General features: G+C 37.7%; 1 protein-coding gene across 1 annotated transcript; it reads right to left on the bottom strand.

The window, feature by feature from the left end:
• Positions 1-225: 225 nt before the first annotated feature.
• On the bottom strand, positions 226-26,114 carry TMPRSS12 (transmembrane serine protease 12). The gene is made up of 5 exons (XM_023643553.2): positions 22,947-26,114; positions 21,780-21,975; positions 13,133-13,401; positions 2,969-3,111; positions 226-799 (listed from the first exon to the last, which is right to left on the bottom strand). The coding sequence occupies exons 1-5, from the start codon at positions 23,152-23,154 to the stop codon at positions 548-550; spliced, it is 1,068 nt and encodes a 355-aa protein (XP_023499321.1). The 5' UTR covers positions 23,155-26,114; the 3' UTR covers positions 226-547.
• Between the last annotated feature and the right edge of the window lie 543 nt (positions 26,115-26,657).

The following is a 26,657-nucleotide window of genomic DNA, read 5'->3' as shown; positions in this document are numbered from 1 at the left end:
ACAGTTCTCTCTTGACATAGAAAAGAAAGTGTTAATATTAAATAAATTGTTTTAATTAGAACTTAAATACTAGGCAAATACTTGTTTCTCAAAATATGTGTTGAGAACCAGAAACAAGACAATAATTCAACATGATAATATATCATACAAATAAACGATTTTGAATAAAATAAAATCTAACAAAAGGAAAGTGTGTTGATTAATTTAACAAAAGAACTGCTTTCATTTTAATTATAAACTCTTTATTATTTGACATTTACATACATAAAGTATATATTTAACTGGATATTTTATACACACTCTAAGAAAGTATTCCAAATGCAAAATTATGATTATACAGTAAAACAAACAAGATATATCAAGGAAGCATGTGATTCAGTGCCAAATTTACAATCATATATCGAATATGTCACAATCCTTTTATTCCAAAAAATGTTCACATGAGAACTCTAAAGTGGGCAATTACTTGCCAAAACAATAAATGATTTTCATTATGTAGAACCTGGAAAGGGACACAATGCAAAAATAAAGATTCTTCAGAATTTCTTTATGTAGTTGCTAGTAAGACAACAGAACCGAAGGCTATGAGGACCTGTCCAAGTAGAATATTTATATTAAATATGCCTTTATTGCTTGCCGGGTAGAGGTGATTTGTCAGCCACTTTTGGTAGAAGGATGGCCCACTATAGATACCAGGAAAGTTTTTTCGACCACAGCCATATCCAAAACTGGTAATTCCCATTACAAAAAATCGTTTGTGTTCTGGTAAGTAGCACATTAATGGTCCACCACTATCACCCTATTAAAAAAGTCCCAAAATAGAGTTAGTTACTTTTAGTAGTCTTTAAACAACAGTAAAGCTGGAATAAATGAATCACATTAAACATACATTTATACACATTTTCAGTATACCTCCAAGTTATAAAGATCCATAGATTTTCAGTTTTATAATCCAGCTCACACAGGAGGTATTCAGTCTGGTCTGGTATTTAGAGGAACCATATAGCTGGTGGGTAAACTTCCCATCTGCATAGTTGTGAACCAGAGTATCAGAAATCAAATAGTTTGGATTTTTTAGTAAAATTACTCAAGAGAAATATAATTTAGGAAGTATGCAAAACATTGTAAATACTGTTTATTAGAATACTTCTACTGCTTAAGGCTGTGTGTGAAAGGTATAACTTTAAGATACACGAGGGATTCTTTTAGGTGTGTGTGGTTTGCTAGCTAGAGGAGAGGAGTAAACTGGCATCTTGCAAGAGAAGGCATCTTTCTAAGTGTTGACAATGACTGGTGCAGGATAACCTGAATAAATGACTAAGCCTCTCAAATAGTATCACAAATAACAAATCTCTATCATATTTTATAAAACTGTCAATGCACTGAAACACTATTACTAAGGACTATTAATCACTCAAAACAACAAGGACACTGAGATAACCGTTTCAGTGCCTGGAGGTTAAGGACTGTGTTTCGAAGGTGTTTTCAGATTCTCTGCATTAGGTAAGCATTGAATAATTATTTTCTGACAATGAGAATGTTTCACTTATGAATGTAATTCAATTAGATTGGACTCTTCACTATTTTACTCAGCAAGATTCTTAAGGAAAAGGACACAGGAAAGATAAACCCTGGGTTGCAGGAATCAAAATGAGTAGGAAAAGATCAGAGCATGGAGTACTGCTTGGGAGGGAAGTGCTGGTAGATTTAGAGTTAGTAAAGAAAAGAGGAATAAAGAAAGATTCAAAACGCACAAGAGGCAAAACAAAAAAGAGATAAATTGGACTTCATAAAAAGTCAAAAACTTTTGTGCTATAAGCAATAGCATCAGGAAAGTGAAAAGATAGTCCACAGAATGGGAGAAAATACGTGCTAACCACAAGTCTGGTAAGAGACTTATATCTGGAATATATAAAGCATGCTTATGACTCAATAATAAAAATATGAATAACTCAATTTAAAAATGGGCAAAGGATCTGAATAGACTTTTCTCCACAGAAGATATACAAATGGCTAGTAAGCATATGCAAAGATGCTCAGCATCATTAGTCATTAGAGAAATGCAAATTAAAACTACAATGAGATACCACTTCACACCAACAACTTGGCAATAATCAAAAAGACAGACAATAATGGGGCCGGCCCGGTGGCGCAGCGGTTAAGTTCGCACGTTCCGCTTCTCGGCGGCCCGGGGTTCGCTGGTTCGGATCCCGGGTGCGGACATGGCACTGCTTGGCAGCCATGCTGTGGTAGGCGTCCCACGTATAAACTAGAGGAAGATGGGCACGGATGTTAGCTCAGAGCCAGGCTTCCTCAGCAAAAAGAGGAGGACTGGCAGTAGTTAGCTGAGGGCTAATCTTCCTCAAAAAAACAAACAAACAAACAAACAAAAAAGACAGACAATAACAAGTGCTGACAAGGATGCAGTGAAATTGGAACCCTCATACATTGCTGGTGAGAATGTAGATTCATATGAAATTTCCAGAATAGGCAACTCTATAGAGATTAGTGGTTGCCTTGGGCTGGGGGTGGGTAGGAAGAGAATGAGGAGTGACTTGTAATGGGTAGAGACTGCTTTTGGGGATGACAAAAGTGTTCTAAAGTTAGATTATGGTGACGGTTGTACTACTCTGTAAACACACTAAAAACCCATTGAGTTGTACACTTTAAATGGGTGAATTGTATCTATGTAATATATGTCAATAAAGATGGTAATGAATAAAAACAGAAAGAGATTCAAGGCAAATTTTGCCTAAGGTTGACCATGATTGTAGAAACAAAGGAATTAGGAAAGCAAGAGAATTTGGATTGTTGGAATAGTTAAAAAGGAGGAAAAAATAATTTAGTATTTTTAGTCTTATCAAGACTAAATTATCAATTAAGTCTTCACCAGGAAGTGACCAAAGGCCTTGTTCAAGGCCCCTTCCAGCTTTAGAAAATATTTCTCAGGAAAGTTATTTGGTCTTACCCTGCAAGTATCAAAAATTCCATCTTCATCACCTGCACAAAATGAAGTGTTGGGAATCATTTCTCCATAACTCTTAGCAGAATTACAAAAGTTTCGAGAAATAAAATGCACTTCTGCTTCCAGTAACATATTTGTAATATTACCTATTAACAAAAAAATACCAATAAATTATTTTGGAGAACAGGCATTTTGACAGTGATATAAGATGTTCATGTTGCAATGATTTTCTTTCCAAAGTGACTGATTCAACAATTATGTAAAATTATATCCATATATGTATGTATGTATGCCTAGGCAGATTGTGGAAGAATGTTCATCAAAATGTTAATTACAGTCCTCTCTAGATAGTAAGAATTTCAGGTTATTTTTATCTCTGCTTTCATATATTTCTTTAAGGTCTCACAAAAGGATCTATAGTTTTTATGAAATAAAGCTATATAAAATGGTCAAGGGCTAAACAGGTAAATGCCGAGGTCAATCTTTCTTATGTTGTAAGTGGTGAATAATTTTTATTAAATATTCTAATGGTGCTTAGTCTTGAAGGATGGTGGACATGAAAATAAAATTTTAAGATTGTAAATTCATGTACTTCTCTAACTTCTCTGGTAATTCCTGAACATAAAGTGGTTCTTTGCTATGGAAAAGATGGGAAAATACAAGACAACACTTCAGGAACCATTAAAAGATAGATCATTGTAAGATTTATCCATAGAAAACCTGCTGTACCATCAGGATCCGATTCCATCAGCTCATCTCAGAGTTGCAGTTGTCACATGTGGTAGGTGAATATTTTGTGTGCCCTGCATCCTTCCCCAGCTTTTCTAGTAATAGACATTGTCTTCTTGGCTGCAGGTGGGCAGATGACCCAACTGTTGCATTCACAGAATTCCATTCTCCTGGTGACACTGATTGGTCTAGGGGTAACTATATTTGGTATAAGTCTAACCAATTAGAATACTTCTCCAGAATTTTTTTGATCTAGAGCTGCCAAAGAAGAAACTTTTCACCCTAGTCACAATACTGTTTAGCTATAAGCCCAAAGCAGCCTGCAGCCATAGTTCCAGCCTTATGAGGACAGGCAGCCTGAGAAAATAAAGTCATCATGCAGAGAGAAGAGGAATAGGAAATAGAAATACATAAAATATGTCCTAATGGCATTCAGATTCCTGGATCAAGGTTTCCTAAAGGCCAACCACACTTCTGCTATGCATTTAAAAATAATTAATTTAAAGTAATACTTCCTGCATATGAAAGAAAATATGTAACATATAGAATATAATAATGAAATGAATACCTGGGAACATACCACCCAACTTATGAACCTGAACAATACTAATAGAAGTGTGATATTGGTGCAGGTCTATTCAAAATCACCAGAGACTTTCAAAGTGGATAGAAGAGAGAGAGAGCTCAGAAATAGAAGTTTGGGTTTTCTCTTCTGCTCCACTGGTCACTTAGAATATCCTTACACAGAGGTGACATCAGCATCATGGTGGAGTGAGCTGTTCCCATAGTCTCTCCCCACTAAGATACAATGAAAAGAATATTCATTAGCCAACACATGACACCCACACAGCACAAGAAGGTGTCTGAGAGATCCATACAGTCATACATCTGAAGGTGGGTTACTGGATCCCCAGGAAGCAGTGGAAGGAGGTGAATGGATCTCCTCCTGCTCCCAGTGGCAGTGTTCTACGGCACAGGACCTCATGCATTGACCAGCACAACCCTAAGAGGAAATGGGGGAACAGGCAGGCCTCCACAGGAACACTTTTGCTTTTGGAATTGCATCCCAGCCCACAGGAATGCTCCACGCTGAGGCAGCTCAGCCACCACATGGGTGCCCCCACTAAGCCCAGCAGCGCAGGTGGGCAGCCAGGGAGTGCGGAGCAGGCTCATGTGTGTGAAACAAAGTGCTCTTCCCATCTCGCTTGGCACACCAGCTTGTCCAGGGCAGTGGATCTGCATCAGAATGCCTGTACCTGCATGGGTGACCCACCAAGCATTGATGGCAGACGAACCCTATCAGGCCAGCTTCCAGTGGACAGGTGCAACTTCCAGCAGCAAATTCAGAAAACCCAGCTCCTCCCCACCTCCCCACTGCCCCCACTGCAGTGGTGGCAGGTGGAATCTGCAACCTGATACTACCACTATGTGCCAGCAAAGGTCTACTTCATCAAACACCATGAAGAAATAAATTAACACTCCAGATCAGAAGGAAAATGACAGGTCTCCAGAAAGCAATCCTGAAGCCACAGAAATTTACAATCGAACTGACAAAGAATTCAAAATAGTTATAATAAAGAAAGTCAACAAGTTACAAGAAAATTCAGAAAGACAGTTCAGTGTAATCAGGAATAAAATTAATGAGCAGGAGGAATTCTTCACAATAGAGATTGAAAATCTAAAAAAAAAAAAAAAACAACAGAAATGCTGGAGATGAAGAAGACCATAACAGATGAAAAAGCAATCTAGAAACCTTAAAAAACAGAGCTGACATTATGGAGGACATAATTAGTAATTTGGAGGACAGAAATATAGAAATGGTTCAGGTGGAGGAGGAAGGAGAACTAAGACTAAAAAAAATGAAGAAATTCTACAAGAAATATCCAACTCAATTAGGAAATGCAACATAAGGATTATGGGTATTGCAGAGGGAGAAGATGGGGAGTAAGGAGCAGAGAGTTTGTTCAAAGAAATAATAGTTGACAACTTCCCAAACCTGGGGAAAGAACTGGAATTACAAGTAAATGAAGCCAATAGAACTCTTAATTACATCAATGTAAAAAGACCTCCAAGGCATATATTTGTAAAACTGGCAAAGTCAATGACAAAGAAAAAATATTAAAGGCAGCAAGGCAGAAGAGAATAATCTACAAAAGCAACCCCTATCAGGTTTGCAGGAGATTTCTCAACAGAAACCTTACAGGCTAGGAGAGAGTGGAATGACATATTCAAAATACTGAAAGACAAAAAATTTCAGCCAAGAATACTCTATCCATTGAAACTATCCTTCAGATATGAGGGATAAATAAAAACTTTCCCATATAAAGAAAAGTTGAGGGAGTTCATCACCACAAGACACCTCCCTCACAAGAAATGATCAAGAATGCCCTCATAACTGAAACAAAAAGGAAAAGGTTTACAAAGCATTGAGCGAGGAGATAAATAGACAGACAAAATCAGAAAATTGCAGCTCTCTATCAGAACAGGTTAGGAAACAATTATAACATTAAAGATAAAGGGAAGGAAAGCATCAAAACCAACTATAAACACTTCATTTTAATCACAAACCCACAACACAAAATGGAATAAGCTGTGACAACACCTTAGATGGGGAAGAAGAAAGGGATGGAACCTGCTTAGGTTAATGGAGATAACAGGCTATCAGAAAACAGACTATTTCATCTATGAGATCTTTTATACAAACCTCATGGTGACCACTAAAGAAAAAAATCAGAACAGAGACACAAAATATAAATAAAGAGAAAACTGAGAAAACCACTATAGAAAATCAACAAACTGAAATGGCAGTCAGAAATACATGGGAAGAGAAACGAGAAATATAGAACAGCTGGAAAACAAGTGATAAAATGGCAGTATTAAGCCCTCATTTATCAATAATCACTCTAATGTAAATGGATTGAATTCTCCAATCAAAAGACAGAGTGGTTGGATGAATTAAAAAACAATACGCAACAATATGCTGCCTCCAGGAAACACATCTCAGCTCTAAAGGCAAACACAGACTCAGAGTGAAGAGATGGAATATGATACTCCAAGCAAATGGCAAACAAAAGAAAGCAGCTGTTGCCATACTTATATCAGACAAAGCAGACTTCAAGATAAAAAAGACAATGAGAGGCAAAGAGGGGTAGTATATAATGATAAAAGGGAGATTCCACCAAGAGGACATAACACTTACTAATATATATGCACCTAACATAGGAGCACCAAAGTACAGGAAGCAACTTTTTTATTTTTGAGGTGAGGAAGATTGGCCCTGAGCTAACATTAGTTGCCAATCTGCCTCTCTTTTTATTTTCTACCCAAAGCCCCAGTACCTGGTTGTATATCCTAGTTGTAAGTCCTTCTAGTTCTTCTATGTGGGATGCCACCACAGCATGGATTGACTAGCAGTACTAGGTCCGTGCTGGGATCAGAACTTGCAAAGTCTGGGCCACCAAAGCAGAGCACGCGAACATAATCACTACACCACTGGGTTGGCCCTGGAAGCAACTATTAACAGACCTAAATGGAGTAATTAACAGCAACACAATAATAGTAGGGGACCTCAACACTCCACTTACATCAATGGATATATCATTCAGACAGAAGATCAAGGAGCAGTGGAATTAAAGGAAAAACTAGACCAGGTGGACTAATAGATACATAGAAAACACTCCATCCCAAAACAGCAGAATACACATTCTTCTCAAATGTACATGGAACATTCTCAAAGATAGACTATATGTTGGGAAACAAGGCAAGCCTCAATAAATTTAAGAAGATTGAAATCGTATCAAGCATCTTTTCCAACCATAATGCTATGAAACTAGAAATCAACTATAAGAAAAAAGATGGGAAAATCACAAATATTTGGAGACTAAACAACACACTACTAAACACCCACTGGATCAATGAAGAAATCAAAGGAGAAATAAAAAAATATGTGGAGACAGACAAAAATAAATCATACCAACTCTTAGGGGATGCAGCGAAAGTAGTTATTAGAGGGAAATTCATAGCAATACAGGCCCACCTCAACAAACAAGAAAAATCTCAAATAAGTAATCTTAAACTAAACCTAACAGAACTAGAAAAAGAAAACAAACAAAGCCCAAAGTCACCAGAAGGAGGAAAACAATAAAAATTAGAGCAGAAATAAATGAAACAGAACCCTCCCACCTGGAAAATAAAAAAAGAGTAGGAAGGATCAATAAAACTAAGAGCTGGTTCTTTGAGAAGATAAACAAAATTGACAAACATTCAGCCAGACTCACTAAGAACAAAAGAGAGAAGGCTCAAATAAATAAAATTAGAAATGAAAGTCAAGAACTTACAATGGATACCATAGAAATACAAAGGATTATAAGAGAATACTATGGAAAACTATATGCCAACAAATTGGTTAACCGGGAAGAAATGGATCAACTCTTAGACTCATAAACCTCTCAAAAGTGAATCAAGAAGAAATAGGGAATCTGAATAGACCAATCACAAGTTAAGAGATTGAAACAGTAATCAAAAACCTCCCCAAAAATAAAGTCCAGGACCAGATGGCTTCTGTGGAGAATTCTACCAAACATTCAAAGAAAATTTAATACCTCTCCTTCTCAAACTATTCCAAAAAATTGAAGATGATGGAACACTTCCTAACATATTCTACGAGGCCAACATCACCTTGATCCCAAAGCTAGATTAGGACAACACAAAGAAGGAAAATTACAGGCCAATATCACTGATGACATAGATGCAGAAATCCTCAAGAAAATATTGGCAAACTGAATATGGCAATACATTAAAAAGATCATACACCATGATCAAGTGGGATTTATACCAGAGACATAAGGATGGTTCAACATCCATAAATTGATCAATGTGATACACCTCATTAACAAAATAAGGAATAAAAGCCACATGATCATCTCAATAGATGCAGAGAAAGCATTTAATAAGATCCAACATCCATTTATGATAAAAATTCTCAATAAAATGGGTATAGAAGGAAAGCACCTCAACATAATAAAGGCTGTATATGACAAACCCAAGCCAACATCATACTCAATGGGGAAAAACTGAAATCCATCCCTCTGAGAACAGTAACAAGACAAGGGTGCCCACTCTGGCCACTCTTATTCGACACAGTACTGGAGGTTTTGGCAGAGCAATTAGGCAAGAAAGAGAAATAAAAGGAGTTCAAATAGGCAAGGAAGAAGTGAAACTCTCACTATTTGCAGATGACATGATTTTATAGACAGAAAATCCTAAAGAATCCATCAGAAAACTATTAGAAATAATCAACAGCTACAGCAAAGCTGCAGCATACAAAAATCAATTGCATTTCTATACTCTAATAATGAACCAACAGAAAGAGAACTCAAGAATACAATCCTATTTACAATCACAACAAAAAGAATAAAACATCTAGGAATAAATTTAGCCAAGCAGATGAAAGACCTATACAATGAAAGCTATAAGACATTACTGAAAGAAATCAGTGATGTCATAGAGAAATGGACAGATATTCCATGCACATGGGTTGGAAGAATAAACATAGTTAAAATGTCCATACTTCCTAAAGCAATCTACAGATTCAATGCAATCCCAATCAGAATCCCAATGACATTCTTCACAGAAATAGAACAAAGGAGCCTAAAATTCATGTGGGACAACAAAAGAACCTGAATAGCTAAAGCAATCCTGAGAAAAAAGAACAAAGCTGGAGGCATCACAATCCCTGACTTCAAAACGTACTGCAAAGCTATAGTAATGAAAACAGCATGGTATGGCACAGAAAGAGACCCACAAATTAATGGAACAGAATTGAAAGCCCAGAAACAAAACCACACATCTGTGGACAGCTAATCTCCAACAAAGGAGCTAAGAACATACAATGGAGAAAGAAAAGTCTCTCTATTGCTTATTTTTAATTCTACTTTTTTATTTCTTTAAGCAATTCACATATACTTATTTTATATTCTATACCTAAAATATTAATATCTGATATCCTTGGGGAGCTTAATCTGTTGTTTTATTTCTGTTGATTTTCATTATTATGATTTGTTTCCTTATATGTTTGGTGATTTTTCTGAACGGATATTTGGTTGATTTTAATCAGTGGGAATCCTAAGTGCCTTCTGACTTGGTACTACTTTAGCTCATTAATATGTAATATATATTATCATTTCATATATAATATATTCATATATAATGTTTCAATGATTATATATTTTAATTGTCACAGTTGTTTGGTTCTTTTTCATAACTCCTTACTTTTTATTCATACTTTCAAGCACATCTTTTATTTCTTATAACATATTAAACATTTTTTATATTGTCTAATGATTCCAATATCTAAAATCTTTGCAGGTCTTATTCTGATGTCTGTTATTTCTGCTGACTCTCACTCATAGTCCGTTGTTTCCTTTGGGGTTTAGTGAGTTTTAAAGTTATAATCCATTCATTTTCATTGAAACTTTGATGAAATTCTTCGAGGTCTTAGATGAAACTGAATTTCTATACAAATTATTTGCATTTGATTTTCTCAGGCACCTAGAGACATTAATGGTCTAGGACCTATTCAAACTAAATTCTAAGCTTGACGCTTTCTAGTCTACTCAGAGTGATCTTGGGCAGCAAATCCATATGAGTGCTATTTGTAGTTATGTATTTTCTGGGAAATTTCCTATCTTTTCCCCCTTCTATTAAGCAATTTTTCTAGCAATCCTGGGGCTGGTGGTAGGGGTTAAGAATGCTTTGGTTATATCCGGTTCATTTTTTTTTAAAGCTTTTTATTTCAAAATCATTATAATTACAGCTAGTTGCAAAGGTGGTCCAGTGAGGTCCAGTGTACTCTTTACCCAGTTTCCTGCAATGGTTATATCCATGTAACTGAAGTATGATATCAAAATCAAGAAACTGACATTGGGACAATGTGTGTATGTGTGTAGTTCTATCCGATTCTGTTGCATGTAGTCACCATTATGATCAAGATACAGACCTATTCCATCATCACAAAGATCTCCTTCATGCTACCTAACCTTTTGACCTCCAGCAACCAGTAATCTGTTCTCTATCTTGATAATTTTGTCATTTTGCAAATGTTGTATAAATGGAATCAAATATGCGACCTTTTGAAAAGAGGTTTTTTTCACTCAGCACAATGCCCTTGTGATCCATCTAAGTGGCTGCATGTATCAATAGTTAATTCCTTTTAACTGCTCAGTAGTATTCCATGTTAAGGATATATTGTAGTTTGTTTAATCATTCACATATTGAAGAACATTTAGAGGTTTTTTTTTCCAGTTTTTGGATATTACAAATAAAGCTTTTATGAACATTTGTGAATGGGTTTTTGTGTGGACATACGTTTTTATTTCTCTGGGATAGATGCCCAGAAGCGTGGTTGCTGGGTCATATGGTAAGTGTATATGCATGTGTATGTTTTTAAGAAACTGTATCTCTCTTGTTTGGTGCATACACATTTAGGATTGCTATGTCTCCTTGGTGGATTTTCCCTTATATCATTATGTTATGTTCCTCATTATCTCTTGTAATTTTCTTTGCTCTTAAGTCTACTTTATCTGATGTTAATGTAGACATTCTTGCTTTCTTTTCTTTTCTTTTTTCCATTCCAGCTTTCTTTTCATTAATGTTGCCATGGTATATCTTTTCCTGTCCTTTTACTTTCAACTTATCTATATCATATTTGAAGTGAGCTATGTATATATGAACTACATACTGGGTCATGAGTCTCACTCATTCTTAGAGTATATCCCTGGGGCTCCAGCTTTATGGGAGTCTCCCCACACACACTTGAGCAGGTCTTGTCCTTTAACCCTCTCAAGGCCTATGAAACCACAGAAATTGATATTCAATGTTACCAATTTGGCAACTACCCTCCAGATGAAAGCCAGCTTCAGTGCTCCAGTTATCTAAGTTCCCATCTTCACACTCAATCCTTGATGTATGTATTTTCCCTCTTTCATAGTTTTCAGCAAGAAGATTGGTGTGTATGTAATCTATCATGCTGCTGGAGAGCCAACTTAATCCTCAAAACAACCCTCTGATAGGGATTATTGTTCTCATCTTACAGATCATGAAAATGTATGACATTGTGAGAGATGATATAGATAGTGGAAACACATGAGTTTTGAGGCAAGCTGACCTGGGCTTGAATTTTGATTCCTCATTTAGTTAGCTGTGCAACTTTGGGCAACTTATTTAACCTCTTTAAACCTGTTTATTCATCCATGTTATAGTATTTCTCATAGTGTTGTTGGAGGACATTAAATGAGAAATGCATTAAAATGCTTAGTACTTGTTAAAAGTATCTAGCCATGAATAAATGGTAGTTGCTGCTATCATTGCTGTTCTAATTGTTGTTAAAGATTCAATAACTTGCCTATGGTCATGCAGCTGGCACACAGCAGGGATGAGATTCAGACTTAGGTCTGTGGTTCTAAAGCCCATGCTCTTTTCCCTATACCATATTGCTTTTCTTATCTTCCTTAGAAAGTACTCATGGAGGAAAAAAGAAAAATAATAATTCACAGATCTTTCATACATTCATCCCTATCCTATCTAAATAATCCACAAATATTTAAATAGCCAGGTTCTGGGAGTAATAGAAAAAGAGTCTCAGCACTTGATCCTATGTATTGCTAACTAGACTTTGATTCCCTTAAGTGAAGTTTGTACTTAATGTAGTACTTAAATATTCAGGCTTTAGAATAAAAAGACCTGGATTTGAGTGCCAGCTTCTCAACCTCTAAGATCTATAATTCCTGGTCTGTTAAGTGGGAATAATAGCATTAACTCTCTAATAGGAATATTGGGAGGATAGGCTAAAATAAAGTAATATATTTAGAACAGGGTCTGAAACATGGTAAATGATCCTAAATGGTAGCTGTTGTTATTACCAAAGGCAGAGATCTATTTTCTATGTTTTTTTATTCCTCCCATTACCTCATTCCGTCAACAATTAGTGCCCCTTTGTGCACTAAAGAAAATACATGGCAATCAACCTGTTTGATACTCAAGAGGACATCAAATAAAAAGGACACTAAATTTGATTCCTTACAGCCAGAAGCTTTTTATTTAAGATAAGCAGTTCTGCCACAGAGCTGGCTCCATCACCTATGAGTCTCAGAAACTACAGAAATACTTGGAACCATCATTCTCTCTGAGAATGTCTAAAGGTTCAAGTATCTTGGCATGTATGACCAGAAAAAGTTTCTCTTTCTGCTTTGGAGGATAATTTTCTCTCTCCTACAAGAAAGGAAAAATACAGACAAGAAAAAAAGACATTTCTTTTGCACTGGTTTATAAAGTCCTATGGTTCAAACTCATGATATAAAGAGAAAAAGAAATATATAAAAGGGTTAACTCTCTTCCAATAATCAGGAAAATTTGTGTCAGTAAAATTCATATTATAGTTACCTTCTTCTTCTGTTCTTCCCCAGCCACTTATAAAGCACCTTGTGTTCCAGTCCAGGTTTTGGAAAACTCCAAAAGGTAGACAAATAGGCTGAATATAGTCATTGTACTTAACTGCTTTTTTTAAATGAAAAAGCGCAATATCATTTACATAAGTTTCCAAATCAAAAAATGGATGGATAATGATTGCTTTAACTTTTATCTTCTTTGTGTGAGGATGACTCCTATTTATGTTATTGGTTCCAATCACAGCTCTCCACATTAAAGGATCTCTGAAAGAGAGTAAATGTTCTTATTATAAACATGTTTATTTAACTCAGTAAATATTCTTAATCTCCCACTAGCTTTTGTTTTTCTCATGTTAGATTAATAACCAAAAAATTTAATCCTACTTTCATGTGACATAAAGTCACATCAAATAAAAACTTAAATATCATGCTGTAGGAAAAGAGCAAAAGATAATGAGACAGAAAGGCCAAAAACAGATTCAAATACATGAGAATTTAATATATTATTGAGGAAGCACTTCTTATCAATGGACAAAAGGATGAATTATTCAATAAATGGCATTGGGACAATTAACTAAATAACTAATTTGAAAAGTGAAATAAAATTAAATCCCTGAAAAACACTAAAATAAACCCCAAATGGATTAAATATTTAAACACGCAAATCCTCTTAATAAAGACTTCCTATCTCTTAGAGATACATAAAGTGGTATGTCTGAGATTTGCTTCAAAATAATCGGAGGGGGAGTTGGGAGGACAAAGGTAAAAAAGGATCGGGCATGAGTTGATAACTTGAAGCTGGGTGATGAGTATATGGCAATTCACTAAACTATTCCCTCTACTTTTGTAAATTTTTGAAATTTTGGAAGGAAACATTTGGATATTAAATCAGCATGAGAATTTTAAAAATTAAACCAGAAAGAAGATATAGGTGAACACGTAACATTGACATGAGAAAAGACATTATACATTCCAGTCGACTATATCTCTATGAAAAGCACAATTCTGCCTTTCGTAATTCTATTTGAGCAAGTTGGAACATTCCAGTGGACTGTATCTCTGTGAAAAAGGACTTCCTAAAGCATGACACTAAATATAAAAACAAGAAGGAACTAATGAATCTTGTCAGTCTTAACAAAAAGCAAGCAAAACCAAACCAAACCAAAAAGTCTTCTGTAGGTCAAAAATTAACAAAAACCCAAGTGGTTAATAGTTGTTACATCTGGAATTAGATTGGGAAGAAGGAACTTTTACTTTATACACTTGTTTACAAACACTGAAATTCCTTCTCACCCTTCAAATTGGCAAAGTTTATGTGTGTGTTTGATGATAATGCTCAGTATAGACAAGAGTGAGAGGAACAAAGGTAGTCGTATTCATTGTGGAAAGTATAAATAGATGGGCCCTTTGGCAGTGTATATTAATAACCTATAAAAGTTGCATTGTATTTGACTATTATAAGTTTCTAGAATTTACCCCAAGGAAACAGAAAATATTTAGCTGTCTTAAAAGTGGACTTAGGGGCCAGCCCGGTGGTGCAGCGGTTAAATGCGCACATTCCACTTCGGCGACCGGGGTCTCGCCAGTTCAGATCCTGGGTGCGGACATGGCACCGCTTGGCAAGCCATGCTGTGGTAGGTGTCCCACATATAAAGGAGAGGAAGATGGGCATGGATGTTAGCTCAGGGTCAGTCTTCCTCAGCAAAAAGAGGAGGATTGGCGGCAGATGTTAGCTCAGGGCTAATCTTCCCCCCCCCCCCAAAAAAAAAGAAGAAAATAAGTGGACTTAGAAACCTCTGAAAAAGTTTGTAAAATTTTTTTAATGTCCTAGTTCTATTTTGTTTAAAAATAAATTACTGCTTTAAACTACTTTGACATAATGTTTCTTTTCCAAACTTACTGAATTTATATATTTTTTGAATTAAAATTTTTTTCCACTTTTATTGAGATATAATTGATGTATATCACCGTATAAGTTTAAGGTGTACAGCATGATGGTTTGATTTTTATATACTGTGAAATGATTAGTACAATAGGTTTAGTTAACATCCATTATCTCATATAGATACAATAAAAAAAAAGAAAAAAATTTTGCCTTGTGATGAGAACTCTTAGGATTTACTCTTTTTTTTTCCCCTTATTGGCACCTGAGCTAACAACTGTTGCCAATCTTTTCCGCTTTTTCTCCCCAAATCCCATCAGTACATAGTTGTATATTTTAGTTGTGGGTCCTTCTAGTTGTAGCATGCGGGACACTGCCTCAGCATGGCCTGACGAGTGGTGCCATGTCTGCGCCCAGGATCCGAACTGGTGAAACCCTGGGCTACCAAAGCAGAGCACACAAACTCAACCTCTCAGCCACGGGGCTGGCCCCAGGATCTACTCTTTTAACAACTTTCTTATATATCATATAGCAATGTCAACTATAGTCATCATGTTGTACATTACATCCCTAGTATTTATTTATCTTATAACTGGAAGTTTGTACCTTTTGACCATCTTCTTCCAATTCCCTCTCCCCCTACCTCCCCACCTCTGGTAACCACAAATCTGATCTCTTTTTCTATGAGTTTGGTTTCTGTTGTTGTTGTTTTATTAGACTCCACATATAAGTGAGATCATATAGTATTTGTCTTTCTCTGTCTGACTTATTTCACTTAGCCTAATGCCTTCAGGTCCATCCATGTTGTTGTAAATGGTAGGATTTTCTCATCTTTTTATGGCTGAATAAAAAATTGCATATACATTTACCACAACTTCTGTATCCATTCATCCATTGATGGACACTTAGGTTGTGTCCACGTCTTGGCTACTGTAAATACTACTACTATGAACATGGGGGTGCAGATATCTTTTTGAGTTAGTGTTTTTATTTCCTTTGGATATATTCCCAGTAGAATTGTTGGATCATATAGTAGTTCCATTTTTAATTTTTTGAGGAACCTCCATACTGTTTTCCATAGCGGCTGTACCAATTTATAGTCCCACCAACAGTGCCCAAGGTTTCCCTTTTCTCCACATCCACATCAGCATTTGTTATCTCTTGTCTTTTTGATGAAAATGGCCATTCATATATCTTCTTTGGAAAATTGTCTATTAAGTTCCTTTTCCCATTTTAAAAATTGGATTATTTGGCTTTTTTGCTATTGAGTTGTATGAGTTCTTTATATATTTTGAATATTAACCCCTTATCAGATAGATGGTTTGCAAATATTTTTTCTCATTCCATAGGTTGTCTTTTCACTTTGTTGACAGTTTCTTTTACTGTGCAGAAGTTTTTTAGTTTGATGTAGTCCCACTTGTCTGTGTGTGTGTTTTTTTTTTATTTTGTTGCTTGTGCGTTAGGTGTGATTTCCAAAAAGTTCTTACTAATACCCATGTCAAGGAGTTTTTTCCTATGTTTTTTCTAGAGCTTTATGATTTCAGGTATTACATTTAAGTCTTTAATCTATTTAGAGTTAGTTTTTTTGTGAGTGGTGTAAGATAGGGGTCAAGTTTCATTCATTTACATGTGAATATCCAGTTTTCTCAGCACCATCTATTAAAGAGATTGTATTTTTTCCACTGAGTATTCTTGGCTCCCTTGTCAAATATTAATTGACTGTATATGCATGGGTTTCTTTCTAGACTCCCAATTCTGTTCCATGGGTCTATTTGTCTGTTTTTATGCCAGTAGCATACTGTCTTAATTACTATAGCTTTATATTATAGCTGAAATCAGGAAATGTGATGCCTCCTGCTTTGTTCTTTCACAGGATTTCTTTGGCTATTTGGTGTCTTTTGTGGTTACCTATAAATTCTAAGAGTGTGTTTTCTGTCTCTGTAAAAAATGCCATTGGAATCTTGATAGGGATTGCATTGAATCCATAGATGGCTTTTGGTAGTATTGGCATTTTAACAATATTAATTCTTTTGGTCCATGAACATGGGATACCATTCCATTATTTGTGTTTTCTTTGTCTTTTGACAGCAAAAGAAAAAACAGATAAATTGGGCTTCATCAAAATTAAAAACTTTTGTGCATCAAAGGACACTATCAAGAGAATGAAAAGACAACCCATAGAACTGGAGAAAATATTTGCAAATCATATATTTGATAAGAGATTAATACCCAGAATATATAAAGAACTTTTGCAACTCAGCAAACAAATTTATATATCTGATATGGGACAAATATCTAGAATATATAAAGCACTCCTACAACTCAACAGCAAAACCCAAACAGCCCAATTCAAAAATGGGCGAAAGACTCAAATAGACATTTCTCCAAAGAAGATATACAAGTGGTCAATAAGCACAAAGAGAGATGCTCAACATCACTAGTCATTAGGGAAATGCTAATCAAAACCACAATGAGATACTACTTCATACTCAGTAGGATAGTTATCATACTAGTAGTATAAATGTAAGAAGTATAAGTGATGAACTAGAGATATGGAGCCTGATACTCTGAATCTACTTCTAATCAGTGGAGAGTATTGGGAGACAGAAGAAACATATTTAAGAGATAGTGCACAGAGAGAGTCAACTAACTCTCTGGGTAATGGAGCTGTTGGTGATGCTGTTATCTGAGAAAACAGAGAAGGTATAAGATGAGAGGAAAGACAAAAAAATTCTATTTTTGGACTTGTTGAGAATGTGGCTCCAATACATGGTGTATAGCAGGGAGCTAGAAAAATGACTTAGCTGGAGAGATTGGGAGTTGCCAGCACATGGTGTTGCTGAAACAGAAGTAGATGAGACATCTGTAGGAAAGAGTACAGATGATAAAGAAGAGGATAAAAGGTGGAACCCTAGAAAATATTGCCATTTAAAAGATGACAAAGACTCATCAAGGAAGAGGAAAAAAGAAAAATAAAAGACAGTGGTGTCTTAGAAATCAAGAAAAGAGATAGTTTCACGGAGAGCAGTGGTCAACTTTGCCAAATGGTACAGAGATCAAATAGGATGGGGACCGAGAAGAGGTCATTGGATTTGGCATAGAGGTGAATCTTTCATAGTGTGTTTTGGCCACAGAAATCAAAACGCAATTGGGACTTTATGAGTTACTGCAGATGAAGCAAAGGGGAATCTTCCTTTCAAGGTGTCTAATAGTGAAGGGAAGAACAGAAACAGGTAGAGTTTGTTTGTTTTTAAAATAATGATGAGGTGACCTAAACATGTTTGAAGGCTGTAGGGAAGAAACAAGAGGAGGAGAATGAAAAATACTAAAGAAACAATGAGGTATAATGAAACAGCATAGGTTTGAGACCTATGAATTTAAATCAGTGGGCTGCCAGTTAACAGCAATGTGATCTTGGGCAAGTTACCAAATCTCTCTGATCTGTGGATTCTTCAAGTGTAAAATGGAAATAATAGCTGTCTCAGAGGGTTGCTAGGAGGGCTTTTTTTAAATACAGAATTATATATAACATCCCTTGACAGTACCTAATCTCAGCAGGTCTTTGATAAATGGTTGTTATTAGAAGGAATAAGAGATAATTGATGATACAGGGTTTAGGAAATGAGAGGCAGCAGGAATAGAAGGGGGCAGAGTTGAGACAGGAGGAAGACAGGAGGAAACTCCTGAAAAGTAGAGACTATGCCTCAATAATGTCTACTTCCTCAGCACCTAACCAACTGCCTAGTATATAACATATATTCAGTAAATGTTTGTTGAGTAAAGGGGTAAAAACATCAATAAGATTTAGTCTTGCGAACTGAAAGTGGAATATGAACATTATCTTCAAATGCTTTGAAGAGTAATTAGGTTTAATGTATATGGCTTCAGAAGGCAGAATGAAAACCAACACATTTAGTTTAACATAAGCAAACGCTTTCTAAGAATTGAGGCCGTCGGAAACTGAAATAAGATTCTTTCCAAGACAGCAGTTCATCATCACAAGAGGTGTTTCAAGTAGAGAGCCACATGTTGTAGTTATGGATGCGTGTGTGGGTTTTCATTCTGAGACACCTGGATTTGATCCCTGATTTTGTTGCTTTCCAACTATGGAACCATGAACAAGGTACTTAAGAATGCTGAAGTCTCAGGGTCTCCCTACAGCAAACAGTAGTTGTGAAGATTAGTGGGAATTATGTATGAAAAAATGCCTGGCTCAATACACTGAAGCAATAATTATTTCAGACTAGAGAACCTTTTACTTCAATATTCTAAGAAGGTTTCACATACAGGACAGAGGACTGAATCAGACCATTAAAATGCCTCTTTGAACTCTAAGATTCTATGACAATATAATAAAGCTATATTATTTGACCAAGGTCCTAAATCTAGTAGGTTTTGGAAGCTTACTTAAAGCCACTTCACAAAGTGTCAGTGGAGGACTAGGATACAGGTCTTCCTGCTCCAAACTCACTGTTCCCCCCACTGTGTCAAAGGAACAGACCGTAAAGGCACAATGTCAGGACTTAGGTGAGAAGAGCTTTTCCAAGAATCTTCAAACCATACCAAGCAGGCATTTCCTCCCTTGGTTTAAGGTTTGAAAGCTGTTGAAAAGGAGTTTTTAAAGACAGCATGTTAGAAAGCAGTTGTAAAACACCCACACCTGAAAGAACAAAATTGATTCCTAACTGAAACTTTTTTCTATATCACTCTCTGTACTCTTGGTTTAGACTTTAGTATCTTCTCATTTTTCTAATCTCTATTCTTCAAAAGGCCAATTTATGGAACTGAAATGCATGTTTTAAAAATATAATATACAGGGGCCGGGCCAGTGGTGTAGTGGTTAAGTTCATGCACTCTGCTTTGGCGGCCCACAGTGCACAGGTTCAGATCCCAGGCAATGCTCATTAAGCCACACTGTGGCCACATTCCACATACAAAATGGAGGAAGACTGCTACAGATGTTAGTTGGGTGACAGTCTTCCTCAAGCAAAAGGAGGAGGAGGATTGGCGACAGATGTTAGCTCTAGGCCAATCTTCCTCGCCAAAAAAATAAATTAAAAAAAAATATATATATAAAATATATAGATTAAAACTTTATGTGCCCCATCAGGGTAGTTGCCCTCAATTGAATTTTGAAGTTGTTGTTAGTTCCTCTTAAAGAATTTTCATTCTTCTCCAAGACAGCTCTTCTCTTAAAAATGAAAGACTCTTTAAAGGGAGACTATATGACAGGCACCATGGTTTCCCAAAGGATTTATCTGAGTTTCATATTAAATGGTTAGGAGGGTTATAAAATTCTATTCTGAGGTAAATCCTGTTTCTCCAAGACAAACATCATCCATAGACTCAATAAACATTTATCATGTCTCCTGTAAGTAGGCCAAGTCCTATATTAGTACCAGGAATACAAAATAACACATGTAGTCCTTGTCTTCAAAGAACGCGTGAGCTAATGGTGGGAAAGACAAACACGTTGTTACACTATAATAACCTTAAAAGCTAAAAGAAAAACTTCATTATTTAAAGGAAAGTTCAACAAACTCCAACCCACAACTCAGATCTGGACTGTCTGCTGTGTTTATACAGCCCACTAACAAAGAATATTTTTCACACTTTTAAATGGTTTGGAAAAACCTAAAATGACAAAATAGCATTTTGTTCAAATTTTAGTGTTCATAAATAAAGTTTTATTGAATCACAGCACACTCATTCAATTATGTATTGTCTGTGGCCACTTTGGTTCTACACTGGCAGAGCTGAGTAGCTGTGACAGAGACCATACAGCCTGCAAAGTGTAAAATATTTACTATCTGTTCAGAAAATGGTTGTTGACCTCTGATTTAAAGGATTTTATTTCAACAAATATTTAGTGTACTACATATAAGGCATTATGGCTACTTGTAAACATATGGCTTAACTGAACATAGCTGAAGTCAAATGGTCCTCTACCACTTCAAAATATCCCTTAACGGAAATGCAAATCAAAACTACAATGAGATAGCTCCTTGCACCCATCAGAATGGCTATAATTAACAAGACAAGAAACAATGTGTTGGAGAGGATGTGGAGAAAAGGGAGCTCTCATACACTGCTGGTGGAAGTGCAAACTGGTACAGCCACTATGGAAAACAGTGTGAAGTTTCCTCAAACAATTAAGACTACACCTATCATATGATCCAGCCATTCTAATGCTGGGTATTTATCCAAAGAACATGAAAACACAAATGAGTAAAGATACATGCACCCCTATGTTCATTGCAGCATTATTCACAATAGCCAAGACTTGAGAGCAACCTAGGTGCCCATCAAGTGACAAATGGATAAAGAAGATGTGGTATATATACACAATGGAATACTACTCAGCCATAAAAAAGATGAAATCTTGCCATTTGTGACAACATGGATGGACGTGGAGGGTATTATGCTAAGCTAAATAAGTCAGAGGGAGAAAGTCAAATACTGTATGATCTCACTCACAAGTAGAAGATAAAAACAACAACAAACACATAGAGACAGAGATTGGATTGGTGGTTACCAGAGGGGAATGGGGGAGGGAGGAAGGTGAAAGGGATGATTCGCACATGTGTGTGGTGATGGATGGTAATTAGTTGTAGGGTGGTGAACATGATGTAATCTACACAGAAATTGAAATATAAAGCTGTACACCTGAAATTTAAGTAATGTTATAAACCAGTTACCTCAATTAAAAAAAAAAAATCCCCTAAGAGAATAAAATAGGAGTTGTGTTCTGAATACATACCTAGACTGCTTAGTGCAGTGGGCAGCTGTGAGGACCCACCTATCTTTCACTAAGCTTCCCCCACATATATGAGTAGGACCTTTGCCAGATTGAATCTGCAGGCTAACTATCCATGGCCATGCACCAGCTTGAGCTTCTGTGCCCCCTATAATCCGAGATCCTTTCAACACATTGGCAAGGGGTGCTGTTCCACAATCTAGAAATAAAAATGATATATTATTTGGACTGAACATCTAATCATATGTATTACTTCCTAATCTTAATATGGTAATATAATCTTTTAAATTCCTATTTAAAAACTGATCATGCAGGGCCAGCCCCTGTGGCCTAGTTGTTAAGTTCAGCGTGCTCCACTTTGGCGGCCCCAGTGGGGTTCAGTTCCTAGGCCTGGACCTACACCACTTGGACCTGAGCCATGCTGTGGTCGTGACCCACAGGCAAAATAGAGGAAGACTGGCACAGACGTTAGCTTAGGACAAATCTTCCTCAAGCAAAAGGAGGAAGATTGGCCACAGATGTTAGCTCAGGGCAAATCTTCCTCGGAAAAATATCAAACAGAAAACAAACACCTGATAAAGCAAGCTGAATACCTAAAGGCATGCCCATATTTTGAAAAGAAACATCTTAAAGGAGAGCTAAGACAAGCATGCCTTAATTGATTACTTACAAATAGAAAGCCATTAAATCAATACGATTCATTACTTTTAAAACTCGGTTGCCCTAAAGTATAAAAATGAGATAAGTTTCTCTATCCAGATATCACTTTCTTCCGAGTGAACTGGCGATTAAAGAGCCTAGGACTGGTGGATCAAGAGTTCAAGTTCTAATACTTCCCATTTAACTTGTTGGATTCATTTTTCTCAACTGTATTATGGAAAGGTCACCTAATAGCCCTTTCAATTCTGAATTCCAATTAATTATTAATCTGTAAAATGGGAGTGACAAGCCCCAGATGTTTTGAGGAGCATGTATGCCACCCTACACAAGTGTATGGCATTTCTACTCTTACTACTACTACGGTCATCATTATAATTGGAGTGCACAGGTCTATAAATTTTCAGTTAAAGGCAGGTGGAACAACAGAAGAGGAGGAACCCAAATTCAACCAGCTGAGAAGTGGGGAAAGGCAACAGAGAGCGTCCACAGAGAGGAGCAAGCCGGTACTGCCCTTGGCTTTCCATCCTTCCTCTTCCGGGTCCTGGCGCCCCTCCTGCTCCCAGGGCCTCGCACGCCGGGCCTCAGGCGCCGTCGCCGGCCCAGCGGCCTGTTCCCGCCAGGGGCTGCGCTTCCTCTCGGCAGAGAGCAAGTGGTGTTCCGAGCAGACAAGCGAGCTCCCCACAAACAACAGCGCGGCGCTCAGCAGTGCCGGCCTCATTTTGGACCTCTGGGGGCAAGATGGCGGCAGGCATTCCCACCCGCGCCGGGCCGGCAGGCTCGGGCCTGGGCGCCCACGTGTGTGAGGCAGCAGTGGCGGCTGGCTAGGAGAGCCCAGCACGCGAGGCAGGCGCCGTGCCTGCGGGGGCGGGAGCCTGGGAGGCTGGCAGAGTTGCCCGGATGAGGGTGTCCCCGCCCCCACGTCCTCCAGTTGGCGTCCACTTACACGGAACGGATGTATGTGAAGTGGCTTGCCGTCAGCTAGGGTCTGGGGTTTCGTTAATTGGCCATGCTTTCCTGGGCCGGATCCACACGCTTAGACAATACAGTAGGACCGTTGTGGTGGGAGGGGAGGTGCTGGAACCATTGGGGGCTACTAGCTCAGACTTGTAGGGCCAGGAAGGCTTCCAGAAGCAAGGGCACGGAAACCTAGGCCGGTAAGCTGGGGAAGGGAGAGAGAGCAGAAGCCAAAGCAAGTGCGGAGGTTGGGATTTGAGACAATAGAGCCATTGGGAGGAACTCAATATGTGTGATACAGATTGAGCTCACCATTAATTGTATTGTAGTAGTTTGCCTTCAACTGATCACCTCAGGGTGAACTGATAAAGTCAAATTTAAGGACCTGCAAATTTGAGGACAAAGCTTGACCGAAGGTAATTGTACCGCCTCTCCCTACAAATACACGCACACATACTTCAGTCCCTAGCGGCAGAGGTGCGTTATTCCTTGTCCCTGTCAGAACCCCTGAGATGCCCCTCGACATTCCAAACACTGGGAAGAGGGTGCAGATAAGTGTCCAGTTAATCGAGCCATTCAACAAGTATTAACCTCGCACTGTGTGCTCTTCACCAAATAAGTATCACACCACGGTGGGTATGTTAAGACCAGACCCTCTGACCCAGAGAACTTGATAACTTGACTAGCAGAGAAAATTAGGACTAATTCGCTCGGGAAGTGAAGAAATAAACCATAATACCCAAGCCTAATACAAATTCAGACACAAGGGATTAGTCTGTGGGCTGTGGCAGTCTGGAAGATTCCTTGCAGGAGAAAGGTGTGAGCTGGGCCTAGGTTGAGGGGTGACATCAAGAAGAGGAAGGAGATGTAGTGAAGACAGGCGAGGCTAAAGGAAGAGGGAGGAAAGAAGGAGGCAGCCCAACAACATGGCAGAAGGCCAGGCCTGAGGCAAAAAGATGTCTGAGAGTTTCACTGTGGTGGGTTGACCCACGGTTTTTAAAAACAATGATGTCTAATGTTTGGTTTTATATTGTTTTATCGTTGTTATTTTGAGCTGTGCTGAAGGTTGCCTCTGTTAACCCACACCTTCAGTAACGAGGGAACAATGTGGGCTCTGGTGGTCTGGGAGGTTGGTCACATGCTGGGGAATTAAAGTAGGGGTCAGTAAAAGAACAGCCACTTTGCTCATATCTTCCCTCTGAGGTTGTTATGGTTGGCTGCATTAAATCAAAGGAGGCTATTAATTGGGGCTTATAAGTGGTAACTCGTGGGAAAGGGAACAGAGGCTCAGAGCTGAGCTGAAATCAGTGGGTGGGAGGCAGGTGACATGGAGAAATGAGTTGCAGCATGAACTGACCCCAAGGCAGACAAGAAACAAGTTTCCTCTTCCCCAAATATTTCAGTGGAATGTGATACCTGAAAGAAGGGAAACACAGTTGGGATGTGTTTCTGTCTATGCAGGATGTGATCAGATTGCATATGGTTTTGTAAATAGGGCAAGATGATGCATCTTGCTGTGACAGATAACAGAGATTCAACAGATTTCTTTTACATATCCTGATCAAAAACAGGTGCATGCAGCCAAGTTATGAAAGGGCAGTGAAAAAAACAGTGGACCAGTAACTGCAAAGGTCCTGTGCCTGGATTTCCTCTGTTTTCCCAGGTCCTCACTCTCCTCTCCTGCATTTCACTTCCTTTCTTTGTGGGCTCACTCCCATCAGCAGACAGATATCCTGTGGTGTGGTAGAGAGCCTCCAAAATGACCTCCAACCAGCCCTGTCTCCTAGTATTCACACCCTTGTTTGGTCCCCGCCTCTTTAGTGTTGGCTGGATTTAGTGACACACTTCGAGCAAATAGAAAGTGGCAGAGGTAATGGTCTATCAATTCCGAGATTAGGTTATAAAGAGATTGTGACTTCTGTCTTGACCGTTCTCTCTCTCGCTCTCTCGCTCTGAGGGAAGCTGGCTGCCATGTTGTGAGCTACCCTATGGCCCTATGGAGTGGCCTCCGGTGTAGCCAATGATGAACTCATAGAGAACCAAATCATACCACACCACATGAGTGAGCTGGGGAGCATATCTTCCCCTGGTCAAACCTTTGGATGAGACCACAGTTCTGGCCAACACCCTAACTGCAGCCTCATGGGAGACTTTAAGCCAGAGTCACCCCACTAAGCCACACTCCAGATACCTGACCCACAGAAACTGTGGGATAACAAATTTTTGTTTTAAGCCACTAAGTCTTGGAATAATCTGTTATGCAGCAACAGATAATGTATCTTTTTTCTCCTCCTTTGAAGGAGGATGAGGGCATTAGTGCTGGGGCCTGGGGTTGGCTGGGGCGTGTAGCGGGGACAGGGTTGACTGGGTCTGGAGGTGGGGAGGTTTTATTCTTTCTAGTTGTCCTTCTCCACTTGGGACATGTCTGGCTTAGTGCTAGAAATCTTTTGAATAAAAATATTTTGTTATGTAGACTTTAAATAACAACAATATAAACATCCATGTAGCTACCACTTCATTCTCTGTTTTTGTTTTATTAAATATTTAATCCGTATGAAAAAGTCTTTACAGTACTGTTTATATACAGTTTAAAGAATAGCAATACAAGGATACCCATTTAAGTAAAAGAACTTTGTTACTTTTGAATCCCCTGTGTACCCTTCCCTGCTTCTGTCCCTTTCTCTTTCCCTTAGAAATAACCAATGTTATTAATAAACTATAAACAATGAATATATTGTTTTGCTTTGCATGGTTTTGAGCTTTATGTCAATTGAATCATACAGTGAATTTTCTTTTGCAGCTGGCTTTGCTTCATTCAGTATTAGGTTCTTAACATTCATTTATGTGATTATCTATAACTGTAATTCATTTATTTTTACCATACACGTGGTGTGAATATACCATGTATTTATCTACATTGGAATCTATTATTAATGGACATTTGAACTGTTTCCAGATTTTTGCTATTACAACTAATACAATTATGCATGTGAGCACGAGATTCTCTGGACTCAGTACTGGGTTGGGATTGCTGAGTCATAGAGAATACACAGCATCACCTTTTCTAAATAATGCCCAATTGTTTTCCCAAATGTACCAATAAACTCTCCAACTGGCAGTCTGTAAATGTTCCCACTGTTCACATTATCACCAACACTTTTTAATTTTTTACCAATCTTGTAGGTATGAATTGAGAGCTCATGGTTTTAACCTGCATTTTCCTCATTTTGAACGAGTTTGAGATTTTGAATATCTTTTCATATATTT

The sequence above is a fragment of the Equus caballus genome, chromosome 6 (assembly GCF_041296265.1).
Source record: "Equus caballus isolate H_3958 breed thoroughbred chromosome 6, TB-T2T, whole genome shotgun sequence".
Classification (NCBI taxonomy): Eukaryota; Metazoa; Chordata; class Mammalia; order Perissodactyla; family Equidae; genus Equus; species Equus caballus.
This window is presented reverse-complemented; position numbering and strand designations above follow the sequence as displayed.